Here is a 19,271-nt window from a genome sequence, read left to right on the forward strand (position 1 = left end):
TACATATTCAGTGAGATTAAAAAAGAGGCTAAAACAGGCCTAATAAATGATGCTTAATACAGACTTCATTTGGCACTTATACAGACACATATTAGTTATGTGTGAATGGTTAACATATGTTCCCTAAACTAAAGTGTTTCCCTAGTTTTATGTCCAGGAATCAGATCAAACGCAATGAATGTCAAATCCATACCGCACGTCAGACACCCCTACAACATTTCTTCTAAGCAATTTTTTCGAGCATAAATGAATTTGAGTGGGTAAATAAATTGATGTTGTGGTAATATTAGTTAAACCCCGGCCATACAGCTTTTAGTCTCACAGATTCTTTTAAGTGAGCGACAGGTTTCGTCATACAACTTTCCTGCAAAAATCATGGCACAGTCTTGTGGACCCCATTCCTTGTAGTTATCTGGCTGGTTTATGCCCCAAAACCTGGAAGAAGAACAGAGTCCAGATATCAAATAAACATGATAAATGGTGCTCATAATCTGTCAAATTAAACCATGCCAGGTATCAGATTTCAGCTCTTTACTTTGTTTTTAGATCTGCACATATCTAACCAGTGAAATTGTGTTGAATGTGAATTGTATTGAGCTGAAACAAAGGTAAGTACAGTATGTTTGGGTTGTACCAACTTTGGGTCTGTGAGGGGTGTGTTGTCCACCCAGCGCCATTCGCCCTCTTCCTCAGCATCAGTTAAACCAATCCAGTGGAAATCTCGCTGGGACCGCCCATCTCCCATCTCCCGTCTGGCGTTCAGGAAATCCTAATGTAAGAAATATCACGCTCATGATCTTGATAAGCAATATTATGATGACTACTGCAATAACCATTACAACATGCTGATTTTAATCACATTAGTCTTTAAAGCTTGTGTACTCTTATCCAATTAGTATCACATGAGAGGGTGTGAGGTTGAAACTGCTGTAATATATTTATCTATAAAATGTATTAATCAACCAAAGCTAAGATGACCTTTATTGATCCCAAACAGGGAAATGTGCTGAATACCTGAAAGTCACAAATAGGTAGTTGTAATTGCTTAGAGAGCGTTGACTAATATTCGTATTACTACATATCTGATGTATATCCAGTATTGTGCACCATATTGCTTTTCAGTGTCACCACGTTATTTATAATTAAATTAATATATTTTATAGTTTTGGCATTATAATGTTGTATTTTAGTTCAGGTTAAAGTATGTTTTTACATAACCTTGGCACAACACAAGCATAAGGTTATATTGGCAATGAATGGTATTGAAGGAATTTTGGCAATTAAGTCTTATGTTTAAAAAGAAGATACAATCTGGGTAGGAAGAAAGTAGTAGTAATAGTAGTAGTAGTTTTATCGCTGTATGTAAATAATGTACTATTTCAAAACAGGATGCTGTTGCTGATGTAATATCAGGTAAAGAAATGATCTTGAGTGGCCCTCAGAGACACGTATCATTAACCTGGTGTTTAACACATGATGCAAATAATGCTGTATATACAGTATATGTAATAGCCATCCTAACATTCACACAAATGGTCTGCACACTTGTAAACAAGTAAACAGTTAATGCTCTCAGGTATGTTGGAGGTATAGGACATGGGGCTACTGCACCAAAAAATGAGTTCACCAGCCACTACTGATTAGAGTTTAGTACATTAGAGTTAGATAGTAGACCAGGAAATATTTTTTAAGGAAATAATGTCATACCAGTTCTTGTTGACTGTTTATGATGACCAGGTGTCCTCCCATAGTCACACAGGCATCTCTACTCTCAGTCCAGTTCTTCGTATCAGTGGAGAAGTGGTAACATGATCCATCAAAGTACTGCCAGCCATCCGCACACTTCCCTCCTTTTTAAGGAATACAATTCATAATGACCACCAAAACTGGCATTTGGTTTGTCATGATTTGTTGACATACTGTTTGCATATACTACTCATTTGACCGAAACAAAGATATATATTACTACAGTCATACTGATAAGTAGTCCCCTTGTTACATGGTCAAAACCTGATATGGACAGACCTGTTGCTTTTTCAGTACTTTTGTGCACCTGAAGGAAGACAAGGTCTAGGAACCTACAGTCCACCACAGATGTATGGAAATCTTACCTTGTAGCTCATTCTTCAGCTTTGTGATTTCGTTGGTGAGATCATCATTTCTGTTTTTCTGCTCAATTAACATCCTTTCAGTTTCTGTGAAAATACAGTGGGGAAAATAAGTATTTGAACCCCTGCCGATTTAGCAAGTTTGGCCACTTGCAAAGAAATGTGTGATCTATAATTGTAATAGTAGGTGTATTTTAACAGTGAGAAACAGAATATCAACAAAAAAATCCAGAAAACTGCATTTTATAACATTTATGACTTAATTTGCATTTGATGCAGAAAATAAGTATTTGAACCCCTAGCAAAACATGACTTAGTACTTGGTGGAATAACCCTTGTTGGCAAGCACAGACGTCAGACTTTTCTTATAGTTGGTCACCAGGTTTACACACATCTCAGGAGGGATTTTGGTCCACTCCTCTTTGCAGATCCTCTCCAAATTCTTAAGGTTGCCTTTTCAATGGGAGGTAATGAGGGAATGAGGTTCAAGCCCAATATTCCACGTTATATGGCCCCATCCATAGTCCCCTCGATGCAGTGGAGTCGTCCTGTACCCTTGGCAGAGAAACAGCCCCAAAGCATAATGTTTCCACCTCCATGCTTGACGGTGGGGATGGTGTTCTTGGGGTCATATTCAGCATTCATCAGCATTCATCCCCCTCCAAACGCGGCAAGTCGAGTTGATGCCAAAGAGCTTGATTTTGGTCTCATCTGACCACATCCTGTCTCCCAATCCTCCTTAGAATCATTCAAGTGTTCATTGGCAAACTTCAGACGGCCCTGTACATGTGCTTCCTTGAGCAGGGGGACCTTGCGAGTGCTGCAGTACTTCAAACCATTACGGCGTAGTGTGTTGCCAATGGTTTTCTTGGTGACTGTTGTCCCAGCTGCCTTGAGATCATTCACAAGCTCTCCCTGTGTAGTTCTGGGGTTATTCTGCACCTTTCGGATGATCACCGATACCGCACGAGGGGATATCTTGCATGGAGCCCCAGACCTAGAGCGATTGACAGTTGTTTGGTGTTGCTTCCATTTACGAATAATCGCACCAATAGTTGTCTGCTTCTCACCAAGCTGCTTGCCGATGGTTTTGTAACCCATTCCAGCCTTGTGCAGGTCTACAATCTTATCTCTGACGTCCTTGGTCAACTCTTTGGTCTTGCCCATGATGGTGAGGTTGAAGGTGTGAAGTATGATTCTTTGGACAGGTTTCTTTGATACACGTCACCAGTTGAGATCAGGTGTACCTTGTTAGGCCTAATGAGGACTAATATGTGTGCTTCTTGGGCACATAACTGGTCATTAGGAGCCAGAATTCTTGCTGTTTGCTTGGGGGTTCAAATACTTATTTTCTGTATCAAATACAAATAAAGTCATAAATGTTATAAAATGCAATTTTCTGGATTTGTTTGTTGATATTCTATTTCTCGGGGGGCGCTGTTGAGCGATGAGGAGATAAGACGCGCCTTGCTGTAGCTCCTACAGATTTCATGTTAAAATTACATTTAAAACAAAACCTATGCAATTTTGAATCGAACGTTTTTTGGATTTTGCATCTTAAACACTCCTAGTACCTGCTGTTTAGTTAAAATGCCGAAGCAAAGAGGACAGTCCAAGGCTGAGTCGAACGACGAAGGAGGCCCGACTGAAGCACTGAACCAGAGTGGAAAGGGTAACCGGGAGGCGAGCGTGCAGAGTGCTGACAACCAAGCGGTATTGGCCGCTATAGCATCACTGCAAGCGGAATTATCCCAAGCCAAGTCAGACATTTGCGACAAAATTGACGAAAAGATTGCTGACGTGAGTACAACTTTGAGAGGTGAAATGGCCGCTCTGAAAACAGAAAGCGACACTGCATTTTTCGCAGTAAATGCTCGATTAGACACCCAAAATGAAACTTTGGAAAGTTTAGGTGAGTCAGCTAATGTTACCTCAGACACAGTTGTGGAACTCGAAGCTAGGGTAAAGCAATTACATAGCCAAGTTGAACAACTTTCAGCAAAATGTTTGGACTTGGAGGGACGGTCTAAACGACAAAATCTGAGAATTGCTGGAGTTAAAGAGGGGGAGGAAAATGGTCAGAAAACCAGGGACTTCGTGGCACAACTGCTTATGGACGTTTTAAAGCTGGACGGAAAACCAGTGATAGACCGTGCACACAGAGCCCTCCGCGAGCGCCCCAGTGGTAATGGGCCACCTCGACATCTGATTTTAAGGGTGCACTACTGCCATGCTCTGGAGGACATATTGCAGAAGGTTATGAAGACCAAACGCCTCATTTATCAAGGACAGCAAATTCAAGTTTTCAGAGACTTTCCATCTGAAGTAGTTAAACGCCGAGCTGCCTTCACTCCAGCCAGGAATTTGCTGCGAGACCAGCCTGGAGTCAAATTCGGACTCTTATACCCAGCCAAGCTGAGAGTGACGCACAACGGGAACGAGACCACATTCACAGACCCCAAGGAGGCCCGTCTATATGCTGAACGTCACTTCGGCCAGGGCCACAAATGAGACACTCACTTCAAAGCATGGCGCATTCATTTATGAGAGTCTATTGGTAAATGACAACAGGGGATATTGTGGTGAGTCATCCATGGACAAGTAAGCCTACACAATAGGCCCAGGCACACATTCATAATCACACTCAAGGTAACAATTTGACTTTGATAGAATGGTGACTGAATTTGAGAGTTTAAGGAATGTAACAGTTTGGATTACTATAGGCCAGAGTTTGTGTTTTCAAAGTATAAGCCTTGGAGTTGTATGTTTATTTGAATAGGATCTGCTAAAACTTTGGAGTGTACATATCCTTCTAATTTACTTAATGGAAGATGCATAATCTTTATTTTGAGACCAAAACAGGTTTTGTTACAAGTTTTATAACTGTAGAGCTACTAGCTACAGTAGGATAAAGAGTTCAACCACTGTTGGTTGCTAGAGTTGGAGTTCATTCTCGGTTTAGAGAGAGTAGAATTGCTTAAACTATCAATGTTATTCTTTATTATTATTATTATTATTTTTTTGTTTTTTATGTGTAAGTGTATTTGGAGTGGGAGGGGAACGGGAAAGGGCGGGAGGGGAATGGGAAAGGGTGGGAGGGAGGATGGAGTGTCGTTTAGCTTGTGGTTACATACACCCAACGGAGAGAGGAGAGAGTCTAAGGACAGATGCCTTAATCAGCTTACATGATGCACAACAAAACAGTTAAAGAGAAGAGGAGGGATGATATAACATTTTGTTCTTGGAATGTAAATGGTATTAACGAACCTGTCAAAAGAGGCAAAGTGCTTGCACACCTTAAATCACTACAAGTTGACATTATTTTCTTACAAGAAACGCACCTGAAGAACGACTCACATGCTAGGCTCAGGTGTAGGTGGATACAACATATATACCACTCAAACTTTTCAGTAAAGGCTAGAGGCACGGCCATTTTAATTCGTAGGGGAGTTCCTTTTAAGCACCTATCTACAATAGTAGACAGGGACGGGAGATATGTCATAGTCGTGGGGGAAATCCATTCTACTCCAATAACCCTACTGAATGTTTACGGACCAAACAACGATGACCCTGAATTTTTTAGAAAGGTTTTAAATCTGATACCAGATATTTCTAGTACTAATCTAATAATTGGTGGCGATTTTAACTTAGTTTTGGACACTTATTTGGATAGGTCTTCTACACAGAGGGTGGAACCTTCCAAGGCATGCAACCTTTTGAAATCCTATATTGAAAACATGAATGTCTCTGATGTATGGCGGATTTCTAATGCTACTGGAAGAGAGTATTCCTTTCATTCCAAAGTACATAATGTCTATACTAGAATTGACTTTTTCTTAGTTGATGGCAAACTATTACCACTTTCCTATAATGCAAAATATCACAATATTATTATTTCTGACCACAGTCCAGTATCATTTTCACTAAAGCTTGGTGAAAATGTGCCTATCCAGAGAAGCTGGAGATTTAACCCCCAGCTTACCACAGATGCAAAGTTCTGTGAATACCTAGAATCAAACATTAAGATATATTTTGAAACCAATGATAAAAATGATACCTCTCCTACACTACTATGGGAAGCTTGTAAGGCTTATTTGAGAGGGTGCATTATTTCTTTCCAATCTTCTCTCAAGAAGCGCAACAAAGCAATACAGCTAGAACTTGAGAAAGAAATCCATCAGTTAGACATAGAGAATGCCCAGCAACCCTCTTCAGAAAAACATACAAAAATCTCAACCCTTAAATACAAACTTAACAAAATATTATCAGATAGAATTTGCAGAGCCTTTATCTTCACAAAACAGAGATATTTTGAATTCGGAGACAAACCACATAAATTATTAGCAAGGCAACTGCGAAAACTTGAAAATGACAGGACTATCCACAGAGTTAAGTCAGGCTCAGGTAATATCCTTACCTCCCCCAAAGATATTAATGACAGATTTAGGCAGTTCTATGAAACATTGTATACATCTGAATCAACTTCTCTACCTGAAACAATGCAATCATTTTTAGACGAATGTGAACTCCCATCACTAAGTCAAACGGACCGCGATGCCTTAGAGGCAGACATTACATGTGAGGAATTACTAGCAACCATTGGGTCAATGAAAAATGCTAAAAGCCCAGGACCGGATGGTTTTAGCATTGAGATATATAAGAAGTTTGGAGGATTGCTGGCCCCCTACCTAGGCAAACTATACACCCAGTCATATGATGATGGTGTATTGCCTCAGACGCTGACTGAAGCCACCATCATTCTTCTCCCAAAAAAAGGGAAAGACCTAGAAGAGGTGGGCTCATATAGGCCAATATCATTGTTAAACACAGATCAAAAAATTCTGGCCAAAACAATGGCCAGAAGACTTAATGCCTTTATGGGTAAGTTGGTACATCCTGACCAAACTGGGTTTATTCCCAATAGAAACTCCTTCCACAACTTTAGACGTCTTCTAAATATCATGCATTCTCCCAGACTTCCCAAAAAAGACCTTATTATCCTCACTTTGGATGCTGAAAAGGCATTCGACCGGGTTGAATGGCCATACTTATTTGCAGTCTTGCAGAAATTCAACTGCGGTGAGAAGTTTGTGTCCTGGACTAAGCTGTTATACAATGGCCCCTGCGCCAGGATACTCACTAACCGGACTCTTTCTACTCCTTTTCAGCTTGGCAGGGGTACTAGGCAGGGATGCCCACTTAGCCCATTACTGTTTGCGCTAGCCATAGAACCACTTGCTGAAACCATTCGATCACATCCAGAAATCCATGGCTACAACACAGAGTTTACCAAAAATACAATATCATTGTACGCAGACGACATTTTGTTATATGTTACTCAACCAATGATTACAATTCCATCAGTACTGAAAATGTTTAATTTATTTGGTACTTTTTCTGGGTATAAGATTAACTGGAGTAAAAGTGAGCTACTACCAGTACAATTTGAGGATCAAGACTGGCTCAAACAGCTTCCCTTTCATATAATATCGGACAACTTAACCTATCTGGGGATAGTAATTACCAAGAACTATAACGCTCTTTACAAGGCTAACTTCCCTGTGCTGTTAAACAAGCTGGAGCACAATATTCAATTCTGGAGAACACTCCCTATCTCCCTGTTGGGTAGAGTAAATGCTATTAAGATGATCTTCCTCCCCCAGCTACTTTATCTTTTTCAAAACTTGCCTATATACCTTACAAAATCTTTTTTTAGGAAACTGGACTCTATTATTCTTCCCTTTATATGGAACTACAAGTCTCATCGAATAAAAAAGGACCATCTCTGCAAACACAAAACCAACGGGGGGCTGGCACTGCCTAATTTTATTCTATACTACTGGGCCACCGGAATACGCTCTATTGCACACTGGTTGGATGACACTCCATCACCCTTCGATGGGCTAGAGATGGAACGGGAGGATTGCCTACCATTCTCTATTAGAGCAGTTATGCTATCACCTGTACCAGTCAAAAGAACCTGTTTTAAACACAACCCTATCATTCACGACACAATTAGGATATGGAAACAACTAAGAAAACATTTCAAACTTAATGCAGTGTCTTTTTTGCTTCCTATAGCAGCAAACCCCACCTTCACTCCCTCTGTTCTGGACGGGACCTTTAATACCTGGAAGCAAATAGGAATTTGTAATGTTGGCAACCTGTACATAGAAGGGACTTTTGCTTCTTTCCAACAACTCCAAGAGAAATATAACTTGCCAAAGAATCAGTTCTTCAGATACCTTCAGATTAGAGACTATGTCAGAACACATCTTCCTAACTTTGAGAATGCAGTGGCAGACAAGTTAGAGAGTTTTATTAAACTGTTTGCTAACTCTCGTTACATAATTTCACAACTGTATGACACACTACAAAGCATGTGCCTTCCCAAAATGGACAAAATAAAAGAGGAGTGGGAAAAAGAGATTGGGGCCGTTATACTTCCTAATGTGTGGGAGGAGAGTTTAGAATACATCCACGACTGTTCCATTAATGCCAGACACTGTTTAATACAATTTAAAATCCTGCACAGGCTACACTTTTCAAAGACAAAATTGCATAAAATTTTTCCAGAAGTCTCACCTTTGTGTGATAAATGTGAGTCCATGGAGGCTACCTTATCACATAGTTATGCTCTTTGCCCCAAACTTCAATATTATTGGGTCGAAATATTTCGGTTTCTTTCTGTGATCTTGAAGGTTCAGATAGAGCCAGACCCTATTTTAATAATTTTGGGAATATCTGAAGAGCTAAGGAAATTAAATGTAGCACAACAGCGTCTTCTGGCATACGGTCTAATAGCTGCAAAAAAGCTGATCTTACTTCTCTGGAAAAAGAAAGAGGTACCCTCCTTTAAACACTGGCTGACTGACTTGACAGATACTCTACATTTGGAGAGAATTAGATTCATTCTGAAAGACAAGCTGAGGGACTTTCAGAAAATTTGGCAACCTTTGATCTCTCATCTTGATAGAGAATTGAATTGACACCCAAGTGAAATGCACTCCTAGGGAGGGATGGGTGGGTTATGGTAAGGGAAGGGAGGGGGGGTTGTGGTGGGAGGGTGTCTGTTTTGGGTGGGGTTTTTATTTTGTATTTTGTATTTAATTTTTTGTATGGTGTGTGATGTTTGTGTACATTTGTCTTCTCTGTTGTTTTTGTTTGTGAAATGAAAAAGGAAACATGTTGCTGTCAATTGCCAATTTCACTGCTGTATGATGTGTTTCCCAATAAACATATTTGAAACACAACAGATATTCTATTTCTCACTGTTAAAATACACCTACCATTACAATTATAGATCACACATTTCTTTGCAAGTGGCCAAACTTGCGAAATCGGCAGGGGTTCAAATACTTATTTTCCCCAATGTATATACCGCTACTTTGACTGAAACAAAGACATCTATTAATACAGTCATACTGATAAGTAGTCCTCTTGTTACATGGTCAAAACCGGATATGGACAGACCTGTTGCTTTTTCAGTGCTTTTGTGCACCAGAAGGAAGACAAGGCCTAGGAACCAACAGTTCACCACAGATGTATGGAAATCTCACCTTGTAGCCCAGTCTTCAGCTTTGTGTTCTCCTTGGTGAGATCATCATTTCTGTTTTTCTGCTCAATTAACATCCTTTCAGTTTCTGTTGAAAGGAAATAAATCAACAGTACACTAAGTCATATAAGATGTCCAGAATAAATGAATCTATGGGCATGAAACACATTTTAAATGTAAAAAAACAGCGAATTTTCCTAACAATTTACTAACTTGGAAACAGAATTTAGTCAAGTCAAGCTGAATCAGAGTAAATTACTTAGTAATAATAATGAATTACCAAAGCATTTTCTCATGATTTGCTTCCAGTTTCTACTATAATAAAGAGGTCATGCTGATAGCAAAAACGTAATTGTCATCACATGTAATAATTTTGTCATTCCATTTAAAGTGTTTTTAAGGAAACTAGTCAATCAGTCATATTGCTCTGACTGTGAGAGAGGAACAACACATAGTGAGGTTGGGATAGGAGCCTGTGTGAATATGGGTGCAACTCAGGTAGTGAGGTTGGTAATGTTTAGTTGACAGTTAGTTGGTAGCTCAGCTAAAGTCATTTGAAATATTCATAGTTAGTGAATTACTTGGTAAAATAGACTATTCAAATAATGTGTTTGAGTTACATGAAAAAGAGGTGTAATGGGTAATGTAGTCTTTACCAGATAGGACTGGATTTTCATACAGTAAATTAAACACATTGTTGAGTTACTGTGGTCGTTACTCAGACAGAGAAAGTATTCCAAATTCGAGTCTCTCTGTCTTTTAATTTGACTATTTATTTACAATTTCTCATTCATACAAACATTTTCACTCATTCATTGTCAGATTGACTTATTCTGTGATGGTATATCGCTGTCTTTCATCCTCTCACACCATGACTCACTCACTCACTCACTCATGCTAACTCACCTGCATTCTCCACCCTCATGAAAGCTGTAAAGAGAATAAGGGTGCTATTATTTTGTTATATTTATCACAGTAATCATCATTGTCAGAAATATTGTAATTGTGATCTACGTCTATATACTGAATTACGTTTTTATTTTTTAATCTATTAATTTGAATATTTTCAGAACAAGACGAATACATGTTTTTATCCTATCATTTTCAGAATTACAAATCACAGAAATACTAACATGGTATATGATGGTAATGGTTGTATATCGTTGACATATTTTGGAGAATTTCCAGCCTAGAATGGACTATAAAATACACAATTTCTGGCTTGCTAACACACTAATGAACATGGTGTGCCCTCACTTTAAAAAAAAACACTCACAAAGCACTTGAAAAGCCACAAGAAAAGCTCCAAGGATGACACAGAGGACGGCCAGGATGGTTAACTTCAGTTTCAGGAGACCCACCTCATCCACGGTTAACTGGCAACAATTTGCTTTCTTAGAACTCTGAGCTGGGGAAGAATAAAGACCTATTAAATGAGTCTGCCGGTAACCCAGTGGTGCCTAACATATGTATTAAACATAGTTAACATCATCTATGTAAGTTACACTTGATTTAATTTACTATATAATCATATAATCAAAGATGGATATACAAGCATTAGAGAGGATTAGAGATTCGATTTGCACTTGAGGTGTATTTCCAAGGTGTGCTGGTAAAACTAGTAGTATAGTTCCCCTTCATCCTCAGGGAAGGACTAAGAACTATTTTAGATTTGATATCTGTTCAAAGTGGCATTAAAGCAGCACTTAGGAGTTTTGGTGAGATAACCGCCTACAATGTATGCAAAAACCTATGAAACAACACTAACAGCACAGCTGGCATTGATAGAGACGTGCTAGCATGCATTTACACAGGGTGGTCTACATAGCGGGGGCGGTTTACACATAACTGCATAGCGCATAGCCTGGGCAGCTAGCCAGAACAATAAGTGTGTTTATCTGTCCTTTACATGACCATATACCTTGAAAATTAATTTGAAGATGATACTAAAGGTAGTTATTTATAAAAGCATAAAAGTGTTAAATTCTTGCATAGTGTTTTTTTAAAGTGTTTCTGTTATTAAACTCCGAGCTGGCATCTCTGCCTAAAGCCTTGAAACCTTGCACTGTTGAAAAACCAACAAATTAACTCTAAAACTACTGTATGTAGAACTAACCATTCCCTTTTGCCTGATTTTCACCGGACATCTTTAATGACAAGTTTGTACCTGTAGAGCAGTCGTTCTCAAAGTGTGGTCCACTGGTGGTCCGCCAGTGCCCCGTAATGGTCCGCGGCGGCCAAAATTAAATTATTGCGACATTTCTAACATACAACTCAGAACGAAGGGAACACAGTCAGTAGTAGCCTAATCTATTAAAGAGTTGCCTAATCTATTAACAAGGTCATGGATTGGTGGCTTAAGACAGGGACAATGAAAAGAAAATTAAATGAGAAAGCCTCTGACACAGACAGTAGGAGAAGGTGCAACGGCGAGATGGTTCAGCCGCAGTTGGCATCATCACGCCGCGGAGCTGCATTCAAACAGCGTTTTTTTTCTCCCGCTGCGGAGACAGCAAGATGATAACTATATTCTGTGTTGTGTGACGTTGGATAATGACAACTCTGAATTATGAAAAGTTGACTACTAGGATGGCTATATTAATGCCAGTCGGCTAGCCTTCTGTTGGTAGTGAATTAATGCGGTGGCGTGGTCGGTATGCGCATCGTTGTGTTTATTTGTCGTGTTGTGTGATACATTGGCGTGTCTGAGTGTGTGATAGTTTGTAACATAACCAAGTCACGCATGGAGCAGGGTTCCAGATGCTTTGCCTAGCGCTTGTCATATCTATAACTAGCCTACCGGTATGTAACAAAGGAGAGCCCACCCGCGAAAATCATGTGCCGCTAACAATTGTCTGGCGCCAGGTCTGGGTAGGAGGCCTGTTGTTCCGGAGATATACTATTTAGTTAGGTGGTCCGCAAGTTTTTTTTTATTGGCTAATTGGTCCTTGGTCTGAAAAAGTTTGAGAAACACTGCTGTAGAGGGTAGCAGAGAGAGGGTTGATTCAGAGTTGACAACAGTAGGAGAGAGAGAAGGATAAAACAGTAAGAAGAAATACAAAAATTAGGAAATAAATAATGAATACCAAAATGAAACTAAATGACCAGCCTTAAAAATCTGCCTCCTGTGTGTTACGAGCCAGCTCAAGGCATGAAACAAGAAGGGGAGGCCACGCAGAATTTAGGATAATAATAATAATAATATATTTATTAATGATTTACAAGTTTATATAGTTATCTAATAATTATAACAAACGTGTGGTGAAGATCAGTGTTGTGAAGAGAAACAAAAAGATGTAATGTAAAGTCAGGTAAATGGTAATATAAACAAACGACGACGATAATCCAAAACCAACGACACTCCAAAACCAACGACACTCCAAATCCAATCTCTGTCCAAATCCAACGACCAACCCAACGCTCTCTCGACTGCCATCTGATCAGGGCTTTTGTAGCCCAACCAATCATGGGTTACACCTGGGGTACACCTGCTTCCCATTACCTTCTAATGAAACAGAGACAGAACAGATAGGCAAATATCCTGGGGCGGGGCCTAGACCCGCCAGGGTCGTAACATGTGTTACTGTATAACTGTACAGGTTTCTTTAAGAGCCACATGAGGTTCAGGCAGTTTACCATAAGGGCTGATACATGACCCCTTTAGGTTGTATTCAAACTTTTTCCAAAGTACACATTGTAGGATTTCACCTTCAAAATATCTGTGTGCCTTCATTCAACCGTCCTGAATTTTTGCCACATGAATGTAGAGACCACAGACTTTTGAAGCTGCCAACTTGATCAAGGCTAGCCCAAGGCACCACCACCAGGTGGCCCTTCAAAACAGAGTCGTGTTCATTCATGTACAAATATAGGGGGCATTTTTTAGGCAATAATTAAATTGTAGGCCATCTTTACAAAGCCATAGCTTAGTGTAACCTCAGTCAAAATAGCTGTGATTTGGTCTTGTTTTGTTCATGAACACACTTTTATCTGTGTTATGATCATCTAGGTGGCTTTTTGCTTCATTAATCCTAAAATGTTGATTATCTAGTGCATGCTTGCCCCTCAAGAACTGCAACACCAGTGAACAGAAAAACAGCACTAATGTATGAACAACTTGATAAATCACATAAGGCTGACTATTATAACAATATTATAGTTATCAACAACACTTCACTGTTTTGGGGGCTTTTTTAGCCTTCATTGATATCAGACAGTATAGAGGGACAGAGCATCAATGCAAGAGAGATTGGACGTAGAATCAGCAGACTATTGAGGGCAGACTCAATCCCAGGTTCCCATGGTAATTTCGTGCACATAACACATGGTACATGGTGTGGGATGCTGGTGCTTGTGCCACAGCTCCCACACACTCTATACACCAGTAGATTCAGCCTGCGTCAATTTCCACATTACTATGTCCACAGTTTCACTGTGACACATACAGTTACTGTGCTCACAGCCCCTACTACACACGCAAAGTTTGGGGAAGATTGAATGAAGGCGGAGAGAGATATTTGAAAGCAAAATCCTGAATTTCCATTTTCAGTAAAATTACATTTGAGCCAAATGACACTTACATGTTTTTTGGAAAGGTTGAAAAAAATAAAAGTGTTTGGCATATGTCTACTTTGGAAAAAAGTTTGAATGAAATCCAAAGGGGTCTTGTATCAGCCACTACTGCCTGAATCTTACATAAAGTGCCTCTTAATATGCAATCAGTTCACTTTCCATTGAAGTTACAACTTTAAATAGCTTCATCTTTCATCACTGCTTATGATGTCAGGTGTTGTGGGTTACCATGATTGCACAGGCTCATATCCAGCTGATGTCCTTACAAGATTATCTGAAGTAAGTATGACTCTTCTCTGCTGAAGTGATGACTAACCTGTAAATTAGTAACTTCAGGTGCACTTGTAAGAATGTCAAAGCATAAGAATCTAGTCATGCCAACAAATTGTTTTTTTTTGTTTACAGTGTAAACATACACCAAACACGACACACGCACTGAGAAACTTTGGCGTGAAGTCTGACTAGACCAGAAGAGGAGGACAGGACTGGAAACATTACACCATCTGGTGATGTGGACAAATGACCATGGACTGAACCAAAGAGAAGTGCTAGTCCCATAGATCACCACATATATTGAAATGTAATCCACATCTCTATCGAGTAGCAATGCAGACTAAGACCATCTACCCATTAGTGTCTTTCCTAGTGGTATCGTGAGAGCTGAACCCACTGTGTAGGGTTGTGAAATATGAAAAATGGCATATTTTGGTTTTTAGAAAAGTATACATGTTACAACACATGACGCAGTCCAAATGAGCAGAACTACTGCAGTTGTTAAAAAGCTATTAATATCAAAGGGAAGAAGAAGAAGTAGTTTGCCGCTCAAGTAAAATAACAATTAATAATTATAGCAATTGAATGAATAAACAATTAACTAAACAGAGACACAAACAAACACATAAATAAGATTGTGAGGTTGGTTCAGTATGGTTTAAAAACAATATGATGTGCAACATATAAAAATCAACATCCTACACAATCATTCAAAACATTGAATATACATAAAGTTAAAGCTCACTCAGTTTTCAGTTACCTGTGGTAGAGTCCTTTGATGTGTCCTTTGGCATTACATCTGAGCAGATTTTGTCTTCTGACATCCTTGTGACCTCTAAGTTTCAGTCAAGTATTGATTGTGAGCTATGAGACAGAAGTATGTCCTCTGTCAGTCTCTTTAACTTAGGAAGTTCAGCTGTCAAACGGTTATTTGCACTTGTGTGAGAGTTCCCCTACATGTCCTCTTTCATACACACACAGTGGGAAACTTCAACATGAAGGCTGACTAGACCAGAAGAGGAGGACAGGACTGGAAACATTACACCATCTGGTGATGTGGACAAATGACCATGGACTGAACTACAGAGAAGTGCTAGTCCCATAGATCACCACATATATTGAAATGTAATCCACATCTCTATCGAGTAGCAATGCAGACTAAGACCGTCTGCCCATTAGTGTCTTTCCTGGTGGTATTGTGAGAGCTGAACCCACTGTGTAGGGTTGTGAAATATCAAAATGGTGTCTTTTGTGTGAAGTAAACATGTTTCAACACATGACAGTCAAAATGAGCAGAACTACAGTTGTTGTCAAAAAGCCATTCATGTCAAAGGGAAGTAGAAGTATGTACCCGTTTAAGTAAAATAAGAACAAATAATAATCAATCAACTGAACAAAGACACAAACAAACAAATACAATTCATAGTTAGGTTCAGTATAGCTTACAAACAATATGATGTGCAATATGTAAAAATATATTGCTCAACATCCTACACGACTGTTTAAAAGACTGCATGTAAATAAAGTTAAAGCTCACTTGCTTTTCAGTTACCTGTGGGAGTCCTTTGATGTGTCCGTTGACGTTATGTTCAAGTAGTTTTGTCTTCTGACTTGTGACCTCTAAGATTCAGTCAAGAGGTGATTGTGAGCTATAAGACAGACGTCTGTCTCCTGAAGTTCAGCTGTCAAACAGGGTTATTTGCATCTCTGTGTGAGAGTTCCCCCTCAAGTCCTCTTTCATACCCTCACAGGAAGAAAGCACTATTCTCGCAAGATCATTAAATGGAATTGAGGTTTTGAAATGTGGACCGGGATGTTGCCAAATATCTTAAGACATTTTCTGAAGAAATGACACATTGTAATTTCCTGACTGTTATCCGCGGTTTATACATGTTGGAAACTTTCTGCAGCCCTGCAGTTAATACTCATGTGTGACCTTTACATGAATTCATTATTTTTCACCACAGTACTGCAGCTCCTCTCATCCTCACATGTGTTGACTAGCATGCTAATTCACCTTGCTCTCGCCCAACTGGTCATCAACAGGAGACAACTCTTCCTCCACCCCCCCCCCCCTAACCTCATCTGGCCTTGCTGCCTTCATCCTTTTCTGTTTAATTCATTAGCTAAAGTTAGCTAGCTACCACCAGATGCCCTGTAACTGGTGCACTCACTCACTCAGGTGCTTGCACTGCCGCCTCACAGCAAGAAGGTCCTGGGTTCGATTCCCGCATGGGGCGCTGTTGGTCCTGGGGGGTAGGTTCTCCCCAGGCCTCCAGTGCTCAGGTGGGCTATCTCCTGGGCCTTTCTGTGTGGAGTTTGCATGTTCTCCCCGTGTTCACAAGGGTTTCCTCCACAAAGAACCCCAACACAAAAACATGCAACAGAAAAGATCGCTCTCCTGTCCTGTCCCTGACCAAGAATGGACTTGGTCGTAAAAGGCTGCCCACTGCTCCTGGAGCCCCTTGAGGAAGGACAAGGACTTCAGGATGGGTTAAAGGCAGAAGGAAAATTTCACCGGCGACCTCATCAGCGTGTGTGTGTGTCCTGTGTCGCCGCCAAATGCATGTGTGTGGTGTTGTGTGTCGTGCTGTGTGACAATAAAACATGACTTTGACTTTTATAATACTCATGCCAAGCGCAAATAGCAACTGACCTGTGGGCATAGAATTAAAGTAAAGACACAACAGATTTATTTTTAAACATATCATTTGTAGAAATAAATTGTATTAACAAACAGCATTAAAATGACATACATTTAACAATAAATTGCATTAAAGGAGACATACAACTGATTGATGGATTTTTAAAAAGGATGACAGCCTGTATTTGATTTCACATTGAAGGTGATCATGTTATAGGCCTGTTACACTGAGACGACGTTAACACGTTGACATTTTAGTCCCACACACTTGTTGAGCACCTTCTCCATATAGATGTGTGCAGCTCTCTCTCTCTTTCCATCAATGGGAGTGTAGGTTTTGAGGCTCTACTTGTCCATGGTGGCATGCAAAACGGTTTTAATAGTTTAAGGCGACTGAAGAAACGTTCTGCCTGTGTGCTCCTCACAGGGATTGTGAGACATATTTAGTAAAGGGCAGCCAGATTTGGGAACGCTCAATCCATGTCATACCATGTCAAACCCAGCCAAAGTAATGATAATGTGGTCTATTGGACAGGCCTAGTGAATAGGCCGACTCACTGGCCCACTCTCTGTCTCACAAAACCCCCACAATATTTAGTGCGTTTGATCCATCGTCCTGGTAACCTGCATCTTCGCTTGCTCTGTTTTTGTGCTTGCTAAATATAAGGAGGTACCAAACTGATGCAGTGTTATAAATGTATGCCAACATAATAAACTTGATCTGTCAATTATCAATGATCTCTTAGAGAAGAGATGCAGGTAAATGATGGAGATAACTGCCATGACTTTCAAGGTAAATGCAATATATCTCATATATATATATATATGTGTGTGTATATGTATATATAAATAAATATGTGTGTATATATAAATAAATATCTGGTGAAAATTTCATGTCAATAGCACCTTTGGAAATATTTTTACTGAGAAAAATGGTGACGTGTTTAATACTTATTTTACCCGCTGTATATATTGTGAACTCTCAACTTCAAGACACGACAAGGGTATATCCAGTAAGGCAAGTCCCTTTATTAATTGTTAAATTTACAAACTGAGAAAGTCAAAAATAACTGAAAACTCGTCCTTCTCTGGTCTGGAGGGTGGACATGCCCTTTGGCTAACCTACAGTCCACTCCGCTCCTCAGACCTGCACACAAAAGATGACACTGGTTTTAGTTGCACAAACAAAGGCCCAGGCTTACACACAGTATAACTGGCACCTTCCTTTTATCAGCCTTACTTCACCCTGATTTCAAAACCCCCTGTCTATCTAATGGCTGCTCAGTGCCAATCTGAATTAATAGTTTGCAGCTGAGCTTCCCACTAGTGGATGGCCCGACCTCCCTAGTCCCCAGAGCACCTCCCCAGGGTCCTAGAGCCTGTCCAGTATAGGCCTGGTGAGGTATACGCCATCCACAACCTTCTCCAAGGGAATTCCCCACCGTTTAGCCCTAGTGGGACCCCAAGAGCAGCTTGGGGTACCACAATATAGATATATATATATATATGTGATCATGCTTGTATTCTACCCATGAGAATACCACAGAACATCTGTGACTGTTCACTCTCAGCCATCAGCCTGGGTCCTTGCAGAGAGATAGTGTTTTGTCAACATGAATAGTATGTATGTGGCCATGAATATATGAATGGATATTTCTGCCTTTGGACAGACTATTAAGATTGTCCATATAACTATTGCTTTGGGTGTTTCTTCTCTTGATTTTAATTCTACTTTCCCACCAGTATGATATGATCTCACGCTGCAGTACCTGCTCTGCCCACCGGTGTCCTGGAGTGACAGACATCCACCTGAGTGACCACTGGCCTGCCACAGCAAGCGAGGCCACTGGTGCATTTGTTGTTGTTGAGGTCTCTGATAGGGAATTATGAAACTCTGACTTTATTTCACCTAACAATCTTCCACTCATTTCAGGAGCTGAAGAATGCTACACCTGGCTCACTGTATGTTCACTATGATTTCATCTTAATTGATCTGAATGTTTGAGTTGATACAGAATGGCAAAATCTGTAGCAATACTCTGTACAAGAGCTTTTTGGATTGGGTCATTAGCAGTTATGAAGTGGAGACGCTGTGTAAAGGAGCAGCCATTTTCTTACC

General features: G+C 40.0%; 1 protein-coding gene across 1 annotated transcript; it reads right to left on the reverse strand.

Annotated features, from left to right (window-relative positions):
* Nucleotides 1-290: 290 nt before the first annotated feature.
* Nucleotides 291-11,829, reverse strand: LOC116224556 (CD209 antigen-like). Its single transcript, XM_042710392.1, has 8 exons — nucleotides 11,780-11,829; nucleotides 10,940-11,071; nucleotides 10,570-10,593; nucleotides 9,668-9,751; nucleotides 2,112-2,195; nucleotides 1,708-1,850; nucleotides 564-769; nucleotides 291-435 (listed from the first exon to the last, which is right to left on the reverse strand). Exons 1-8 carry the CDS (start codon nucleotides 11,808-11,810, stop codon nucleotides 291-293), a joined length of 849 nt encoding a protein of 282 aa, XP_042566326.1. The 5' UTR covers nucleotides 11,811-11,829.
* Nucleotides 11,830-19,271: the final 7,442 nt, after the last annotated feature.

Source organism: Clupea harengus, chromosome 18, assembly GCF_900700415.2.
Source record: "Clupea harengus chromosome 18, Ch_v2.0.2, whole genome shotgun sequence".
Lineage (NCBI taxonomy): Eukaryota > Metazoa > Chordata > Actinopteri > Clupeiformes > Clupeidae > Clupea > Clupea harengus.

Coding starts and splice junctions, on each gene's coding strand:
- LOC116224556 (XM_042710392.1), bottom strand. CDS start 11,810: ATGTCCGGTGAAAATCAGGCAAAAGGGAATG. Junction 10,594..10,939: donor TGTGGCTTTTCAAGTGCTTT/GTGAGTGTTTTT, acceptor TTCTCTTTACAG/CTTTCATGAGGGTGGAGAAT. Junction 2,196..9,667: donor GCTGAAGACTGGGCTACAAG/GTGAGATTTCCA, acceptor GTATTTTCACAG/AAACTGAAAGGATGTTAATT.